This window comes from Limanda limanda, chromosome 6 (genome assembly GCF_963576545.1).
Source record: "Limanda limanda chromosome 6, fLimLim1.1, whole genome shotgun sequence".
In the NCBI taxonomy this organism is placed as follows: domain Eukaryota; kingdom Metazoa; phylum Chordata; class Actinopteri; order Pleuronectiformes; family Pleuronectidae; genus Limanda; species Limanda limanda.
This window is the reverse complement of record NC_083641.1, coordinates 8,504,849-8,523,249: the sequence shown is the minus strand read 5'-3', so window position 1 is coordinate 8,523,249 and position 18,401 is coordinate 8,504,849. Positions and strand designations below refer to the sequence as shown.

Sequence of the window (18,401 nt, the reverse complement as noted above, 5' to 3'; positions counted from 1 at the left end):
TTAACAACTTACAGACATCTGAAATGTGACTCTGACTTCACACTGCTGTTTGTAAGACTGTTGGAAGCCAAAAGTTATGAACTGTATTTTGAAAGCTTACCTCTTAATCCACAGTGTAAAATCTTCACATTAAAATTAACCAACTACAGCTGTCACATAAATTTAGTGTCATAAAAGAACAGAATAAAATAGCATGAAAATTATATTATGAAGTAAATTACTATACCTCAAAATTGTACTTACTGTGCAGAGTAAATGTACTTAGTTACTTTCTACCACTGCAAGAAACAGTCAACATGACAAAGAAGGAATGAGTCAGAATGAACTATGGCAGACTCCCACTGATAGTCTCCTTCCAGTGGGATTTAGGGCTAGGGTTAGGGGGTGTAGTAGGGGACAGACCTTTAACAGCAGATAGCAGTAGTCGTTTGTATTTTCTAATGTTTCATATTGTCAGACATCCAACCCATTGTTTCCATTTCCGTGAAGCTTGATGTACTGTGTGGGTGTGTTTGATGGAATCAGTCTGTGATAAATATACTCCTACATTGTCCATAACCCCAAACCAAATTCTGTAAATGATATTATGGTCATAGTAGAATTTGTAATGCATTATGTTTTTCACATGTACCGGCTTCAGACAGATGTGAATAGAATAAGACTGGCATTACAAATAGGAAATTAAGTAGTTGCCTGTTGGTTCCTCCCTAACCGCAGCTACTGAGTTTTGTTTTTGCACCGCTCTCTAAGTCTGGGCAGAGAAACTGTTCCAGTGTGGGAGGATTCTTACAACACATCTTAAGGGGTTTCACTTTGTAAAACGTGCAGTGAAGTCGGCCTCACCCAGCTGTTAAAAGCAGTCGACCCACCCCAACGAATTCCATTAGTCTGGCCTTCAGTGGCAGGTTTTAGTGTCCCGTAACAGAGTGCTGTGGAAAACCTAAATGTTTGCATGGAATTTATTGGTCATTTTGAAGTATGGCTCTTCCTGATACCCTGATAGTGGCACCATTATTTATGTACTCACCAGACCTGACACAAGAATCGTCAAGTACTGAGGCTTTTGAGCACAATTGAGAAAAGAGTTTTTGGATGTAGATATTTGAAATCATGTTTTCTTTTGGTTGTCATGGCAGGTAAGGATCAGTCGAAGACAACGATATATTGACATAAATGTGTTTATTTGACAATTTTTATGACAAAATTCTCAAAGACAGCAGCACTTGCCATTTTAATTACATGTCCAAGGTAAAAACTTTACAAAAATAAATAGCTTAAAAAGGCTGCTGTAATAATAAAATAGTATGGTCCTTCACTGAAGGGATATAAGGCCTAATACTTCATCTGTTTTATAATACACTGTAAATTATCAACAGGAATGAAGAAATCAAATATACATACCAGAGTCTAAAAACAATTGTGAGGGTTTGCACAAGATGCATTAACAAAAGTTTGAAAAATAATAAAATCAATGTTACTTTTCATATACACGAAAAGATAGTATGCTAATAACTTAGTAATAACACCTCCAAAATATATAATAGTTTCATTGCAAACTGATTGTACCACTGTTCCTGTGCATTATATTACTGCATTATAATGCACCTAGGGAAAGGCAAACTTTAGGACAGGGGGGATATGTCCATCATGGTTGTTTTGATGTGGATATAACTATAAGTCCAACATATTGTCAGATTAAGTGTCAATCAATGGTTTCCCTATGGTTAAACATTGCTGAGTTTCTGAATAAAAACATGGGGTTTCTATCACATCACATTTTGGTATGTATGCAGAAAAGGTAAGGAATCAAACTGGAGCGCATTCTCTCAAGCCTTGAATCACAAGGCCTGAGTCATATGGACAAACCCAACAATAGGTTATTGGCTTGATCAAAGCTTCATAGAGGATTGAGTGCTTTAGAGGAAAAGAGGAGGTATATTTACACTGTGCGGGTGTTCAACAGAAGGTGTCATGCCATTGCTCTAGCCCCACTTTAAATGACACCTAACTCACCAACACTTGAACAAACCGCATATTTAACCAAACCTTATTGTCATAAAGTTATTTTCTGTTTAAAGCAGGACTACAAAAATCCTCATTCTCCAGGATACACACACACACACACAAACACACACAGCACCTTCATCTAGTATATATACATCACATGAGGTAGATTTCCATTGTTTCAAATCTCAATAGTGGTTTTCAAATGTAAAACAGCAAACAAAAATAAAAAAAACAGGCATATTCCCTTGGTGGGACTAGATGCAACCAGTTAGTAACATGAAGAGATTATGAGACAATGGGCCCTTGGGCACAGGCCTTCAAAAGCCCCCCCACACTCCTCTGAGTTTAGGACCCAGACCTGTCAGAATCTCAGAAACACAAAAAAATGACTCAGAAATGTTTTTTTGTCATGTTGTATCTCTTTGTTGTCATTTGTGTCCTTTTATAGTCATTGGTTTGTCTCTGTGTCGTTTTTTTGATTTGTATTCTCTTTGCGTCTCTTCATAGTCATTTTGCATCTCCTATTATTCTGTTTTATGTGGTTGTTTTGTGTATCTTCATGGTATTATGTGTCTCTTTGAAGTTACTGTGCCCAAAATGTCTTGTCCAGTAATTCAGCCATGACTAGTAAGTGCAGTTGGACCAAAATAGGAAAGTTCATTGTTTTCATTAGCACTCCTGGTTGAGACATTCTCCAGAGACTGGCTCTGGGATTTTGTTTGGGTCACACTTCTCTGGCTCAGCAGTCATCCCAGTGTAGTCTGTGCAGAAGACACTGCGGCGGCGCTCCCCCTGGCCACAAGTTCGTGAACAGGTGGACCAAGGTCCCAACTGCCAGATGGGACATGGCAGATCCCCGCACGGCCGGATGTCCACAGGTTTCAGGTCTTTGTCACACTGGCTGGAGAAGAAGCCTGCGTTGTCTCTGCACTCAACGTTCCTCCTGGACCATCCGGAGCCGCAGCTCTTGGAGCACTCAGACCACTCCCCCAGCGCCCATTCGGGCACACCGAAGGGATGGATCATATGCAATGATTGTGACGAAGCCTTCCTTTCCTTGGATTTATTGAAGGTCACATCTCTGGGGATGAAGAAGGTATACTTGACCTTGGGTGGGTTGGCATCCCCTGCAGTGGCTAGGATTTGGATGATGATAGCCTCCTTTAGTTGCCTGAAGCTTTGGATCCTCTCCAGCGTGGTGGAGGAGCCACTGTACTTCAGCACAGCACCCAGCACAGGAATGTCCTGCTCCACAGTGGATACGGAGAAGTTACCATTGAGGATGTAGCCACCACTCTCTCTCTTTATAGCCAGGTAGCTCCCATCGTGTTTGATCCCTCTGTTGCTCCGCTGTTTGATGTCGATATTAGTGGCACCAATGGGAATTGTGACTATGTCACTGTATCCATAGCTGGTAGAGAAACGAAAGAACTGTATTTAGACCATGTATGAAGTTTCTTTTGCATAAAGAGGCTTGAACATTTGTAAAAGTAGTTTTTACAATTTTTTTCCAAGAGAATAGGAAATGGATGCAACTCCTGATAAGCAAGTGAGGGTTGACAATACTACAATCTCTGATCGGATTGAAGATTAAATTATCTTTCACCACATCTTTCACCACAGTCTTTTATTTTCACTGCAGCTGAAATGTACAGAAATTAATCTATGTATTTCCTTGAACTAGCGCAGAGCCTGTTCTAAACCTGCCTTTCAGGAATGTGCTGCTGGTTTGGATGAGCTACTTCATAATTATTCCTTGTTATCATTGACTTCTCGTATTCAGAGCTCTCTATGAGCGGCCTATGGTGCAGAGTGAAGTTGTAAAAATTTGTGTTCATCCGACCCGGTTTATCTGCAAAGAGATTTGATCTTTTACCAAAACGATCTAGCAGCAATTGTGAACAACGGTTTGACCCAGCAGGGACAACGGCTTTGGTTTATCCGATGATGTAGAAAAAGACATGTTCAACTCAGTTCACAGACAGAAGGCACAACAAATTCTGCACTGCACTTCCCTGGGCTATTAACAACACATTCCAAGTGTAAATGGCTCTTGAGATATGCGTGCCACAATCAAGAAAACCGACGTACGTAAATGGATTTAGATTTGAACTTAAATGTAACTACATACACTTGACATTCAGAACACTTCTTACGTTGCTTTGCTGTAGGAGCCTGTGATCTTCCTACAGGTGAGCCCACTTCCTCCACACACTCCGCACTTATCCACTCTCTTGTTGGATCCAATCACCTGGTCGCAGCCTGCCTTCACACACTGGCCTTGGACACACACCGACGTGGTGTCAGGACCACAGGTCGTGCCATCGATCACCTGTATTGACACAACAGGTGTTGATATGGCTCTAAAGCAGGTAAACAGTCGAATACAACTTCAGTTGAATCTGACCGTGACATGCAGTTGAAAGCTCTCTATGAAGACTGTTTACAAGATCAAGAGGAACTTCCACACCGAAGTGGTAATTGCATTTAAAAGAGTAACAGATGCTCTTTACAAGGCATCTTTACAAAGACTATGACTTTGTTGTGATTATCCAAATATAAGGTAAACATCTCGTTCAGATTGAATTTGAAGAAATACTTTGACTTGGAGCTTCTGGTCAAAATTGGGATCTGGTTGCTGTAGTATGAACATGATGCGTAAGCAAATTTTGCATATGAGCTGAGATATTGAGTGAATATATAATGTACCTTGGATTCAAACACCTTAAATTCACTGCTGCCTCTGGCCCGGCAGAATAGCTTGCATCTATCTCTGGGAGAAACTCCAGCATACTTTGGTATCCACTGTTTCATGTTTCCATTGTAGTCCAGGTAATGGTGGCTGTTGTACTTCTCACACTGCTCCTCTCTGAAACTCTTCCCTGTTGGTAAAAGACAGATACTATATAACAGATGTGGGACCATTTTCTTATAACCCAGAACAAAAAATTCCCTGAACAGAGTTATATTGATTAACCTTTACCTCTACAATAGCACAACAATCCAATAAGTTAATCATTTCAAAATATAGTTAATATAAGTGAAAATGTGATAATAACTCAAATTTTCTGCATTGATTCTTTCCAATTCTTCCACATCAGGGATCTAGATGATGGCTCGTAGATCATTATGATAGATCGCAAATCAGAGATCGGGATGGTGGATCATTGAATACTTTGATACTACATTGACGCACCTTTCCATATGTTAAAGACTGTTTCTTCTAATCAATGTCCTAAATATTGTAATTATGCTGATGTGTTCAGTTACAGGCGGCATCTATGGCATTTCTGTCCGTCCTGGGAGAGGGATCCCTCACATGTGGCTCTCTGAGGTTTCTATGTTTACTTTTTCCCCAAATGTTAATAGGGCATTTTTGGTAGATTTTCCTTACTAAAGTTTGTTTGGTTATATATTTTTGTTTGTGAAACCGTGCACATCTTGGACATCTAATACAAATTTCAGAAGGGCACTCTAATAATAGGGTGAAATCATATCTTGTATTCATATTTAAAATAGTAAATGTCATTCAAATGGCCATATATTTTCAAAAAAGTACAAAGAACTTCTAAGTTTATATCAAACTAACAGCTCACAGCAGCCTCAAGAACTAGATGATTCAAACTGTTGATTCTCACCCTCGTTGTTGACACAGGGCTGTGTGTTGCAGGACTGATACTGAACCCTCTGTCCCTCGCAGTACTTCCCTCCGTTCTGAGGCACAGGGTCAGCACACTCCCTGTAGGAGAACTCCACTCCACCTCCGCATGTTCTGGAGCACTGCTGCCAAGGTCCCCACAAGCTCCAGCCCCCGTCCACTACCACCTGTGGTAAAACACGAGCAAGAAAAGAGAGGGAAAAAAAGAGCTGTCAGAGAATTTGGTCAGAGCTGGGTGCCAAAGGCAATCTCAGCGGCGCAGTCCAAACCACAGTCTGGGCTTCTGGGTTTGAGGCCGCACAGTGAATTGGCGTGCCACAACTCCGGTCCAAATCTGTGTTGAAGTTCGGCACGTGCCTGCTGTCTGCCTCTACCCACGGTCCTGCCACTTGCGTCACTCACCACTACTGGAACCTGCCATGCTGCAGTATTTAACTGAACGTGTGTTGCTAAATTGAGGGTGTCCTCTGCAGACGTTAAATAAGTTGGGACCAGCTATGATCCCAGTTCATAAACAGATGTTTGATTATATAACACAGAGACGAATGAGGCAATTGAGCTAAAATGAAACATTAATATGTAAAAGTGTTCTTTAAGGAAAACGTTTTGTGACGCAGCTGGATTCAAACTCCCTAAATTCCAACCATTCTGTAGTCTGAACTTTTAACCTGAACTTTTCATTCATGTATTTCTATTTCAAATGCACACAGCTGCACATTGAAAAAGTATCAAGTATCACTAACTAAAAGATTGTACGTACCCAACAAAGTTTTCTATTAATTCATTTTAAGTAAGTGTTTTTCCAATTGTTGTTGAGTGATTTATTAAAAAGCAGAATGAAGTCCAGAATCAGGCAAAGGTTTATACTCGAACTTGTGCAATCTATTGTGAAAGTAAACATTTTCATTTTTCCTGGCACTTCAGGACTGTACTGGCGTAAAAGCTGAGCTTGAAAGTTGAGTCATGAACTGAGAAATAACAGTTGACAAAACAATCGCACGTCAAGTTCCCTTTCAACCAAACTCATACCACAGCTTCTTAAGCTGCTGCTTTAGAGGCCAAGAGCGGAAAAGGAAGTCAAAATCTTTTGCAATTCCAGGTTAAACCACATATTGATGTGTGCGAACAGCTAACTGACAGTTAATTTGAGAAAATAATCTGTGTGTTAGCACTGACGGACAGAACATGTAACTCTCTCGGGCTTACCATATTTGAAATCTGATGTTGTTTCATTGCTACGCATCTTATTGCTCCATTTCTGAGTGAATGAACTGTGCATTTCGAAGGAGTGACTCGTGGAAACCTACGAGCAATTCTCAGCAGAGAGCAAGTGGGAGCTAAAAAACACAATGTCAGCATGCAGCAGGCAACAAGGTGTAAATGAGGTCCACGCAGGACAACATGTGCTGATATCACGTTACATGTTGTTAAGGTTAATGTGGTCAGAAGTATACAAAAGTTTCCAACAGCTGACAGCCACTCTTATAGATGGCAGTGTGAGGTCTGCATTCTTAGCACACTCTCAGGTTGGTCTTAAAACATTTGTCAGGTGCCCATGTGAACACTGAAGCATTTGCTGGTGGATGCAGTCGTTCCTCCTGATCATACAGGCTACTAGAACACTGCGTCAGTGTTTAGAGTCAACACTCTTGTAAAAATACAGAACAAAGAGTATTTTCCAGAGTTACTGCCCTTTCAGTACAGAGTTACCTCACTCTGCCATGCTCCAACACGGAAACACTGTCAGGAGAAACACAAAGAGGGATTTTATACTGAAGAAGAATGTGACTATGGAAGAAAACAAGGGCTCTCTCATTCCTTTGAAAGGAGCATGTATGGGTGCCAGTGCAGGAGGCAAACACAGAGCAGGGTCTGACGAAAAAGTGTTTGCTGCACTGCAACTCAGCGAAGTTGTTGCGTAGATCAAACACACCCAATTGATTACTTTAGAAAATGAATGACAGAACTTTATACAGTTCGAAAAATCTTGTCTTTGTTGCTTTATTGTTTAAACACATACTCTATTATTGTAACTGGTCGTAAAAGATTATATTTTGGGATCTCAGGTACCTGCTTGGAACAGCATGCTCCCATCAGCACAGCCCATAAGTTCAAGATAAGATCAGATAGCTGCATCGCTGATCTTTCAAAGATATTTACAGTATTTTTCACCCGTTGACACACACACATTCATTTAACGAATCTATGAGCAGCAATTTTTGGGGTTCAGTATTTTGCCCAAGGACACCTAGGAATGTGGAATGAGGAGGCATATATCGAACCACTGGCGTGCTGGTAGGAAGACGACCGCTCTGCCCCTGAGCCAAAGATAAGATAGGATTGTTGTTGATAATGGTTTGGCTCAAACAAAACTAGACGGTTTACCACAGAACTTGGTGCTAAGACGTGTTGTCGGTCAGGGATGAAACCCATTAACTTTTGGCCTAGATCTGGATCAGGGGGTGGATCCTGGATCTTTATTTTCAAAATAATCGTCCCTAGTTTTCAGTGAAATATGGTGCAGCTTGATTGAATTTAAGGGGACTGTGTCTTGGTGTAGTTACGTGCTCTATTGCATGTCACCCGTTTTTATTGAAAACTGTTGTCTGCTATTGCTCAAAATGAAGCTGATGAAAGCTGTGGCAGTTAATGAGGTCATGGTCTGCAGTTTTAAAGCAATGTGAAGGAACCGCGGAAGGGAACTGCAACATTGCCACAGTAGTCATTCACACACAGTCACTCAAATGAGTCTTTATGAAAATATTTAGTTGTATGGGGGGTAAAACATGGAAAAGTAAGTTTTTAGACAGTGGTCATTGTGTCCACATTTAACATTACAGGATAACTGTGAATGCGACAAGATAGTCTCATGGTAGCACAATAAGTGAAAAGTCATCACCTCCACACGCAACCAATTTAGTTAGTATTAACTAACACTATAGCCCCAATAAGCTCCTGGTCAGCATCCTAAGCTGTAGCAGCACAAGTACCGATAGTATAAGTTGAGCGAAGAAACATTTTAGAAAGAACAAATTCAACTTCTGATTTTTGAGTATGAGCATGGTATTTTGTTTCCTTCAAGCGTTGAATAATCTCAGTTTCAGGCCAATTGATAGAAAACATTAGCCTGGGTGCCAGACGAACTTAGCCCCGCCCACGACATTTTCGGTCGGAAAGTTGGTCTGGAGTCGCTGCGTTGGGGAGAAATTATCTCCGAACAGAAGCTGTTCGGACCAATCAAATTGTCAGGGAGGGTTTTATACGATGATGGACAGATGATCAACAGGTACGTAATCAACTACGTCATCAAAGAGCGCTTGGGTTGAATTTCAACAAACATGCCTGCAGCTGGAGAGCTGAGATATGTAGCTGCTGCCATTGAGTCTGTTTTAGGAGACATCGACAGCGCATTCATTTTGAAAGAGGAACAGAGAAACGCGATCAAGGCATTTGTAGATCGAAAAGATGTTTTTGCCGTCCTTCCTATGGGATTCGGAAAAAGTTTAATTTATCAGCTGGCCCAGATGGTCGCTTATTTAACATACGTCACATACTACGTTGCTCTGATTGGTTGTAGGTCTATCCAATTGAGCGAAGAGGCATTTTTTTTCCTGGTTCAGTTGAAACACGCCCCATAATCACAGCCCAATGGAGCGGTCTCAGACTCATACTCTGACTAGAATCATGAGTATGACAACGTCAGGCTAGGAAAACATTTGTTTTTTTCCGATTAAAGAAGCAGTCTTACCAGTGGCTTCATCACCTCATGGGTGGACATGCATGCGCCGTGGAGACAGGTCCCATTTAGGCCACAGCCGGTGCCGTCCGCCCAGTGCAAGCTGCCGTTCTTGGTGGAGCACTGCGCCGTCCCGTCCTCTTGACACCAAAGCTGGCTGCACACGTCACTGTCTGAGGTGTTGGGGCAGTGGATAAACTCCTCTCCAAAGATCTGCTGACACTGTTGGTCCAGGCTGTACTTGGTGCCTGGAAGCTGACTGGGTAACGGCATGGTGCTCTCTGGGACGTCCAGCAGGCAGTCCCCTGTGGTCACAACACAAAACAACAGTGAATGAGACTGATTACTAAGTGGTTTATGGAGATCATGGAGTTGACAATGGTACATTTGTTGCTCTTTCTGTGTGGCATGACATCAGTTGGGAAATATTCGTGGCAAGTCATTTCAATTTAACTAATGAAGTGCACTTTTATAGACGGTCTGCTGCTCTCCGAGTGAAACTGTACATTTGACAGCTTTTCTAAATTTATTCACAATTCGCCTAATGGTTCTTCATAACATTCAATAAGCTTTTGTGTGGAGCTGGCGATGACGTCCACAGTTCGGAATGAACATTCTCAGCCACATGAGTTTTCGTCTGAGACATTTTCCAACTGATAAAGAGCATATTTTTTCTGACACCAGCTGTTGCTTTTGGCTGGGGAGGTGGAGAACAGGAAGAAGTCCATAGTATGACTCAGTGGGAAAGAAGGTTCACTGATAGGTCTAACAAGGATACAAACACTACGAGATGTACAGCACGAGGTGGGGGAGAGGGAGCAACAGGGGGGGGGGGGGGAAGGGAAGGAAACACAGAGAGAGGGGGGGAGTAGGATGTGGAAAGAGATAAACCATCCCTATAAGTTATAACCCATAATTTGGAGGGAGTGACATGTTTAAGCAGGAAGGCCATAGTTAACGCATGAGAGGAAGAACAGTATTGTTTAATCATCTCTGAATCAGCTATAATAACAGTGCCGCAGTGCCATGGCAGATGCCAACGTTGGCAAAGAGTCTTTACAGGGCGGAGCAGTTCCCGATTTTCGCATGGTGTAATTTTTTTTGAACATGCTGGGGTGGCAACATGAAACAGTTCCTACCATGTCCATTGTCAAAGAACTCCGTGACGTAGAGGGCACTGCAGGGAGACCAGGGTGTGGTCTTGTTGAGGCTGACCAACAGTGGAGCCATCAGGTAATGTCCTCCCAGATCTCCGAACAGCCTCTCACAGGTCTTGGAGTCATCGTGGGGCATACTCAACACATGACCTGCAGCAGGAGAGGGAGTTATAACAAGAATGGGACATTTGTAGGGGCACAGGCAGCTCAACGTGAGGCTTTCAATGATTGAAGATGACTTTAAAGCTTTGCAAATTGTTATTTTTAAGTTAAATACACCAGCCAGCACTTCTGATGAGAGATGTGATCTTACCAAGCTCATGTGCAGCTGTGAAGGCAGCCTGCAGGCCGTTGTCCTCTATAACGGAGCAGCTTCTCTTGGGGTCGCACATCGTCCCGACATCAGCCACACCCAGCGTGTCGCAGCTCTTATGTCCGCAGATGTCCTGTTACATGGAGAAGATATTGAAACCTTTTTTGTTTGGAAATGAATAATATGTATTATATTTTGTAGATGTATTATATATACCTATTGATTTATTAAATGTTCTCTTAATTTATATTTTTCTATGACATTGCTCTTATTTCTGTACTGGCCTGTTCATCTCCTCCAACACTTTTTCCTTTTCACCGTTTACTCACATATGTCAAATAAAACTAAAATAAGTCCATAAAAAATTGAGCAATTGTGGTCGCCAAAAGTGTAACATGTACATTTTGCATTAAAGACAATGTGTTATACTGTACTATTAAATTATTCATTACATCTCATTATCTTGTCAAAAAATATATAAAACACAATGAGGCAGAGACTGAAACATTGCTGGCTGTGTGTCTCTATTTTTGTGGTATATGCCATTACTGTGGTAATGAGTGGTTTGTCACTGCAAGTTATGAATATTTTAAGATATTGTCATCCTTCCACAATGGATACCATTTTCCAAAATCGTGTCTTGGAAGCAAGTTTGTTGTTCAGTGGATCAAGTCTAACTACTTCAATTAAATCAATTCAGGTTACTGTCTTTGTCCTGTATAGTCAGTGTAGTGTTTACTTAAATTATTCCATTAACCGATGATCAAACCATGTGTAACAGTATCTCTGTTCAGAAAGGACTTTATCCAATGTTTAATACAAAGCCAATATTGCCTTCATGCTGTTTAATGGAAACATCGTGATCATCTGCTTAGAAACAGCTGGAAAAGTGGACTGTCAAAGAGCTAAAGACATTATTCTGTCATATAATAAATATAGTAAGTGTTTGGGCTAGGGGACTGTTATATTAATCACGTAGGATGACGAACCTTCACCATCTATTTACTGTGTCCAGTTTTGGCCGTTTTTAACGGCACAAATCGAAAACATGTTGCTCAGTGTTTCCATCACGAAACAAAACAAATAAATATCTGCAGCGTGCAGCTGTCCAGAGCTGTGATGTGGGATAATGAACTGTGGGGTAGATTAGAAACCTTTCCCCCTTTGAGAACATGCCTGGCTGTGGAGGATGGAGACGGACGCGTCCAGGGCTTCGCCTCAGGACCCCGAAAAAAACCACAAGGCAAAGCCCTCTGTGATTTAAAATACATCTGGACTCATGGCTTCAGCTGAACGTAGCCCACCAGGAGTTCGTACACCATGTTCCACAAAGGCATCTGTCACTCATGTTTGCAGACACACAACTAGATGTATTATATGGGTCAAAGCATAAGCTGTAGTATGCATTTACACATTGTGTAGACAGACATGCACACATACTTGAAGTATAAGGTCACAAAAACCCATGAGAAAATGTTTTCCCTCCATCAGAGGGTAGATTGTGAGTTTCACAGCAGACAGTATGAGCAGCAGCCCCGTCTTGTGACTGTATCGCATATGTTTCCAGCCCCAACCTGGCCACGCACTCAAGCCTTGACCATTGAAAGTGGCTTCATAGTGTCCGGGCTGATTTGTGGGAGCACTAAAGTCAGCTCATCCACGAGGATCCTTCCGTCCTCTGCATTTCAAAGCATATCTCCGCGCAAATGGAAAAACAAACACAAACCAGGCTTGTGTGAATGATGGTTTCCCCGACCGAACGCTGTCCCAACAAATCCAACACAAGACTGCAAAAGCCCATATGTTCTACTCATCATTTCTCCTGGTCCAGGGATAGATTTGGATACTAACGTCATTCAGAAGGCACATAAACAACAAGCCGCACCCGGTACATTTACCTACAAATCCTAATAACAGAGAAGTTACTCGCCTAATGTCTGCTAACACCTTGTCAACATGCACAAACCATATGAAAGAGGGCGGCCAAATAAAGCAGAACAAAGTGATCACAACTCAAACTCAAGAAATGATGACGTATTTCCTGTTGGAACTTCCATTAAGCCATTTGTTTGGACTCTGTTGACGGTCTCCCTCCTTGGAAAACATTACAGCTATTCCATCTCTGTAAGTCAGTTTTCACCATCCTTAGTTAATCCAAAGGTAAATATAAAGGCTTTGCTTTAGCCTATTTTTTTTAAGCCTTTTTTAGGGTTGCTTTATGAGCAACAACCGGTCCAAAGCATGGGGCTCAATTTGATCTGGGACCCCCCACATTATAAACATCTGCCCATCTTAATGCACCTGTGTTACTGTATAAAACTCTGGGTTCAAGAAACTGGTGTGTGGTCGGGTGTGCTGCTTCTGAAACCACAGTATGTACCGCAGCTGGCCTGAGACTGTGAGTTCCACAAGGGCTCAATCCATGACTCATCTTTGCTGGGTTATTGCTTTCTGAATGGAGAAGGAAGCATGCCAGACTAACATGGGTGAGTGGACTTTCCATTCTAATAATACAGTTTACAACATTCACAACATTATATGCATTGTTTCATGCACTTTATAGTCGTAACCATGTTCTGCAGAGAAGCCAGACTATCATGAGCTATCAAAGTTTTTTTTCTTCCTTATAAATATTTATGCCATTTGGGGGAATAACTCCAAAAACAGCTTCTGAGTTTGACAGTAAACTAAATGTTTACTGTCATTACCCACCTGTTCATGCACACTTTTGCATCAGACAAAGAAAAATATTAACGTGAATTTGGAATTGGGTTTTGCCTTTGTTCAAGGATGGCATCTTTGGTTTGATGTGAATGTTCATTCTTCTCCTGTCATTTTCCTGGTCAACTACCTTCAACCCATGCTCAGTAAAATGCTATGATCGTTTTTGGCCTAGTTTTCAGAATCAGCTGAGATGTCAGTTTTCCTGTGCTTATTCAGTCGCTTGTCCCCAGTTCCTGCAGTTTTAATCGTTAAGTTTCTATGACAACTAAGCACAGCACCCACCGACGACGACTGGATGATGAAAGTGCTTGAAAAAAGCCAGTTGGGTGATCTTTCTTTTATGCTGAAACTCTTACATTGCATATTTATTTATATGCAGATGATGCTAGGTTTTATGTCAGAGGTTTTAAAAATATTCTGCAGCCGAATTAGTAAAGCTAGACCAGGTCTGTGCTTGTCCCTCACCTCTCTGGTGAACAGGATGGCAGTGTCATAGTGCTCTGGGTGCCTTTGGCTTGGTGGATTGAAGAGTTGCTGCCAGGAGCAAAAATTCCTCAGGGCCACACCTCCATTGCTGGAGACCTCCGGGCCGACCTCTTCATCCTCCACTATCAACATCTTCACCACCACGATGTTAACTGAGTTCTTTATGCTAGGATGCTTGTACAGCTGGGCAGCCATGGACATCAGGGTCAGAATGTAGTGCTATGGAGAAGGAGAGAAAGGACAGGATAATTATTTAATTCAACTTCCACGCACAATGACCTTCAGATAAAAGCCAAATGGTTGTAGATTAGGCAGTGCAGGTATTTTTGCATTTAAACTATACTTGTGTAGAATAAAACCTAAGCAAATATTAAAGTTATATTTTACGAAAAATTGTAATTAGTCATCAAAGAACTATGCCCAAGATATATGCTGAAAGGGACCTATCAAGTTTAAATAAACCATGCAAGTGCTCTCTGTTGGAGAAACTCAATGATGGTGACATATGTGTAAATTATTCAAAGCGTACCATTGACTTTTTCATGTGCTGCAATTTCTTGGGCGCCAATGTTTTCCATTATCTGCCAAGGCAATATGGCCAGTGTATCACGTCTTTTAAGAAATTTGGTTGAGATGCATGTATAGAGCGCTTTTATTTTGGAAAAACACTGACTTAACCTATGCTAGCCAACATAGAATACAATTATTAAACTAAAACACAGATAACACAGTAATTAGGGGGGGGGGGGGGAATTACACGTTAACACAACAACAGCTGATTCATATATTAGTCAAGGACCAAGAGCACAAGTAAGATTGGCTTCCGAAATAAACAACAACTCATTAACTGTGCATCATTACTAATGTGGGGGGATTTCTGTGTCTCCTAAAATGGAAATGCTACTCAAAAGGCCATGTCATTGGTCCTCAAAGCATGGGCTTGTGTCTTATGTCTCTGCTGCTGCTGAGAAGAGGAGTTTTCTGCCTGATCTGTCAGATGCCTGTCTTTCTGACCCCTACATTTTACGAGAAGGAGAGTTGACAACATGAGGGGAGCTAAAAACAGAGTCAGCAGTTTGGTGGTATTTTACGCTTGTAACGCTAACAAGTTCTCATGCTAAGAATGGACTCCACACACCGAGGCATACAACTTACTGGCTAAACAAGTCAGATCGTTGCATGAGAACATTTCAAAAAGACAAAAACACGCTCGCTTATATTCTATCGTTAATCTTCAAACGGTTTCAGAAAAACTGGAATTATATTTTATACAATTTTTTTTTCTAAGTCACTTTGTAGTTTCCAGATAATTCTGTGACGCTCATGAGTAAATGAGCCACAGAGTGTTTTTTACAGTCTTCCAGCAGCCTTGCTGAAATCACTATTTCTCAGTTTGGATGATATTCTTCAATGAAAAGATTGTCGTAGAGCATTGTGTTATGGTAATTTCCTGGGGCCTGTAAATCTCTAAAACCACCCCTGCTCAGAGAAAATCATTGTCACATGAATGCAAATCAAAACAGGCCGGTCTGATCTATGAAAAGCCAACATAAGCCAAATCTTTCAGCCTAACTTTTGTCCACTTGACCCTGGTGCCTGGTTGCCTGGGACTTAGTGTGTTGTGAGGCTGTGTCTGGCAGCCGACGAGCTTTTTAAGTACAAACAGACAACAATTTGGCTGCTGCAGATGTTGGCAAGATCACAGAGTGTCCTACTTTTTGTTTAAATAAATAAATGCCTTTGGTTTAGCACTGATTGGAACCAGGACTGATATTAGTTATGGGGGATGATTTCACACGATCTTTCATATGAAGACTCAATCCATTAATTCTGATGCATTTAAATATTGGAAGTTTTATATTACAGGCAGCAGAAATGGTCCATTTAACGAATGCTGCCAAATCATGACCAAGACCTGAGGAATGTAGTGCAGCATTGCTTGCATTTCTGTTGCCTGACTCCTTTTTCAGCCTGTAGAAAACAGGGAGCTCACCGATTTCCTCCCAAGCCCCCTTATTGCCTTATGGTTTTTATGAAGCAGCACATGAAAAACAAATCACTGCCACTATATTTTCTAGGCTACGGAACCTGACAGACGAGATGTGGAAAGAAATGGAAAAAAAAACGAGTGACGTCTGCAGGAGTCTGTTTATGGGACAGTCTAAATTACCAAGTTAAAATAGGGTTTGTTTAGATTTATATCAACCGTGTGTGCAGGAAAGAATGAGTTAATCGTGTCTGACCTTTATTTCATCTCCATAGAAGTGGGTCATGGTTGAGTCGGCCACCACCAGGGTGTCTATGAACCGTGGCGCGGAAACAAAGCGTCTCCTGCGAGGTTCCCTCCGTGCGTCACTGTCGCCGTGCGTAAAATTTTCCCCGTGGCGCTTCTCCGCTGGGCTGTCCTCCGCCGTGTGATCAAACCGCAGGGAAGCACCGTGGCCTTGGGCGAATGTCCTCCTCTTGATGACATGCAGCTGCTCGGTCGAGCCTGGACCTCGGCCCCCGAGAACTTTGGGCTCAATTAAATACTCTTTCCCCTCTGTGATGAAGGAGCCGAAGATGCCGGAGCACAAGCTGACAGCCACAACCGAATGTTGATCTTGACCGACGTCCCCGGAGTAGAAGCAGCCCCTCAGGTGCCCTTCACTGCCCTCTGTCTGGCTCGAGAACATCTGGAGGTCTGGGTGCAGCGCAGGTTTGGCACCTGAAGCGCTGCGTAAAGGGCCAGCATCTCTGGCTCTGATTCGCTGTATGGTGAAGGAAGGAGCGAGAAAGCTGGTTTCTGGTACAAGATTCAGAGTCAAGTCCTTGCCAAAGGCTCTGAGGACAAAACTCGGCTGATCCTCGCTTCTTTTCCAAAAGCGACCGCTCGTTCTTGCGTTTATCCGAACAGGTACAACATCCTCTGATTCAAATGGAGTGGAGAGCGCCGCGTTCATTACGCACACGGATAAAAAGAGTAAACGCACAGTGTCACACATCTTCTACAGAGAAATAGCTTTTAGAAGTGGTATAAAAATTAAAGAACTGATTACAATGTATGTCCTTTATCTCTGGGAGGTGCCGCACCTTCTCCAATCGAGACTGTATTTTATCAAAGTCAGAGCTGTCTCCAGATGAAAAGTGATTCCCCCAGCGCTGAGAAGTCAGTCTCAGTCAAAGTATGTCTGCTGTTTAATGTCAGTCTGAGTCGTCCTGTCTGGTTCCCAAAGCCAGTGAGTCTTGTTGTACCGCTCAGCAGCACCGCTCCAGTTTGCACGCATCGGTTGTATTTATACTTTCTGTTCTTCCTTCGACATGGGGGGGTTTATTTTTGATATCCTGGAAAATCTCCTCCCACTCGCAATTCGGGAGAAACTCGCGGACAAAACGGATCCAATGAGAATAGGTCGACACTCCCCCCTTCCGAAACAGCCTGACAACCGCGCTCCTATTATTAACCCAGCAGGCTGTGCATAGCTGGAAGTCCGCTACTCAACTTATTTCTGAGTTACACGCATACACAGACACACATAGACACACACACACACACACACACACAGACAAACACACAGACAAACACACACTGGACGGTCTGCTTGATCCCCTCACAATAGAAAAGACACCGCTTGGCACAAAGTGTGCGTTTGAACCCTGAGACACGTATCATATCATCAGTGCAGCTAAGGAGAATGTTGTCTTCTCCTGTGTGATTCTTCTTGGAAGATATGGATTCGGTGAAAGTTATTGATCAGGGATCATCTGTTTTTCCTCCACGTGCTATTTACCCATATGGTAGATTTGAGGGGGGTTTTTTTTAACGAAACGAGTAATTACTCAAATAAACTGCAAACATTAAAAAAAAATAATCCAGTGTGTTGTTTTTTTTAAACCAAAAATCGTAAAGCAGCTGTGATGTTTTTGTAAATTAAGCAATCATTTTTCAAGGCTAAATCTTGACATTAGATACATTTCATTTACCTTTATGAAGACCGTGTGCTAGAAGAAATGGAATGGCAGTGTTGTAAGGAAGATAACATTTACCTGTGGGACGCAGTGTACCTCATTAACCAACAGATGGCGCCAGAGCATAACACACATGTTCACGCGCACAGACGCGCTGATGCTCCACAGGATTTCGGACGCCACCAGGTGTCGCTCTTTGCCTGGATTTAACATCTGTCCTCTTGGCTTCGTCCTCTGCATGAGCATACTAACGTGGTGGCTTAGAAGTCAACGTAGAAGCTTTCAATTAATTTGGTTGCTTTTGATGAAATAGTGAAAATAGTTTTTTTGTGACAAATATGCACACAAAGGAAATTACATGAGATATGTTAC

The 18,401-nt window shown here is 42.0% G+C and overlaps 1 protein-coding gene across 1 annotated transcript; it reads right to left on the bottom strand.

Annotated features, from left to right (window-relative positions):
- Positions 1–1,511: 1,511 nt before the first annotated feature.
- On the bottom strand, positions 1,512–17,103 carry LOC133003433 (A disintegrin and metalloproteinase with thrombospondin motifs 8-like). The gene is made up of 9 exons (XM_061073169.1): positions 16,325–17,103; positions 14,061–14,300; positions 10,872–11,004; positions 10,541–10,708; positions 9,414–9,706; positions 5,646–5,832; positions 4,717–4,889; positions 4,164–4,339; positions 1,512–3,418 (listed from the first exon to the last, which is right to left on the bottom strand). Exons 1-9 carry the CDS (start codon positions 17,063–17,065, stop codon positions 2,677–2,679), a joined length of 2,853 nt encoding a protein of 950 aa, XP_060929152.1. The 5' UTR covers positions 17,066–17,103; the 3' UTR covers positions 1,512–2,676.
- Positions 17,104–18,401: the final 1,298 nt, after the last annotated feature.

Bases quoted from the DNA above. Each gene is read 5' to 3' on its own strand.
- LOC133003433 (XM_061073169.1), bottom strand. From the start codon at position 17,065: ATGTGTGACACTGTGCGTTTACTCTTTTTATCCGTGTGCGTAATGAAC. The intron at 4,890-5,645 runs GTGAGAATCAAC...TTTTACCAACAG, and splicing joins GCCCTGTGTCAACAACGAGG to GGAAGAGTTTCAGAGAGGAG. The intron at 4,340-4,716 runs GTACATTATATA...GTGTCAATACAG, and splicing joins TTAAGGTGTTTGAATCCAAG to GTGATCGATGGCACGACCTG.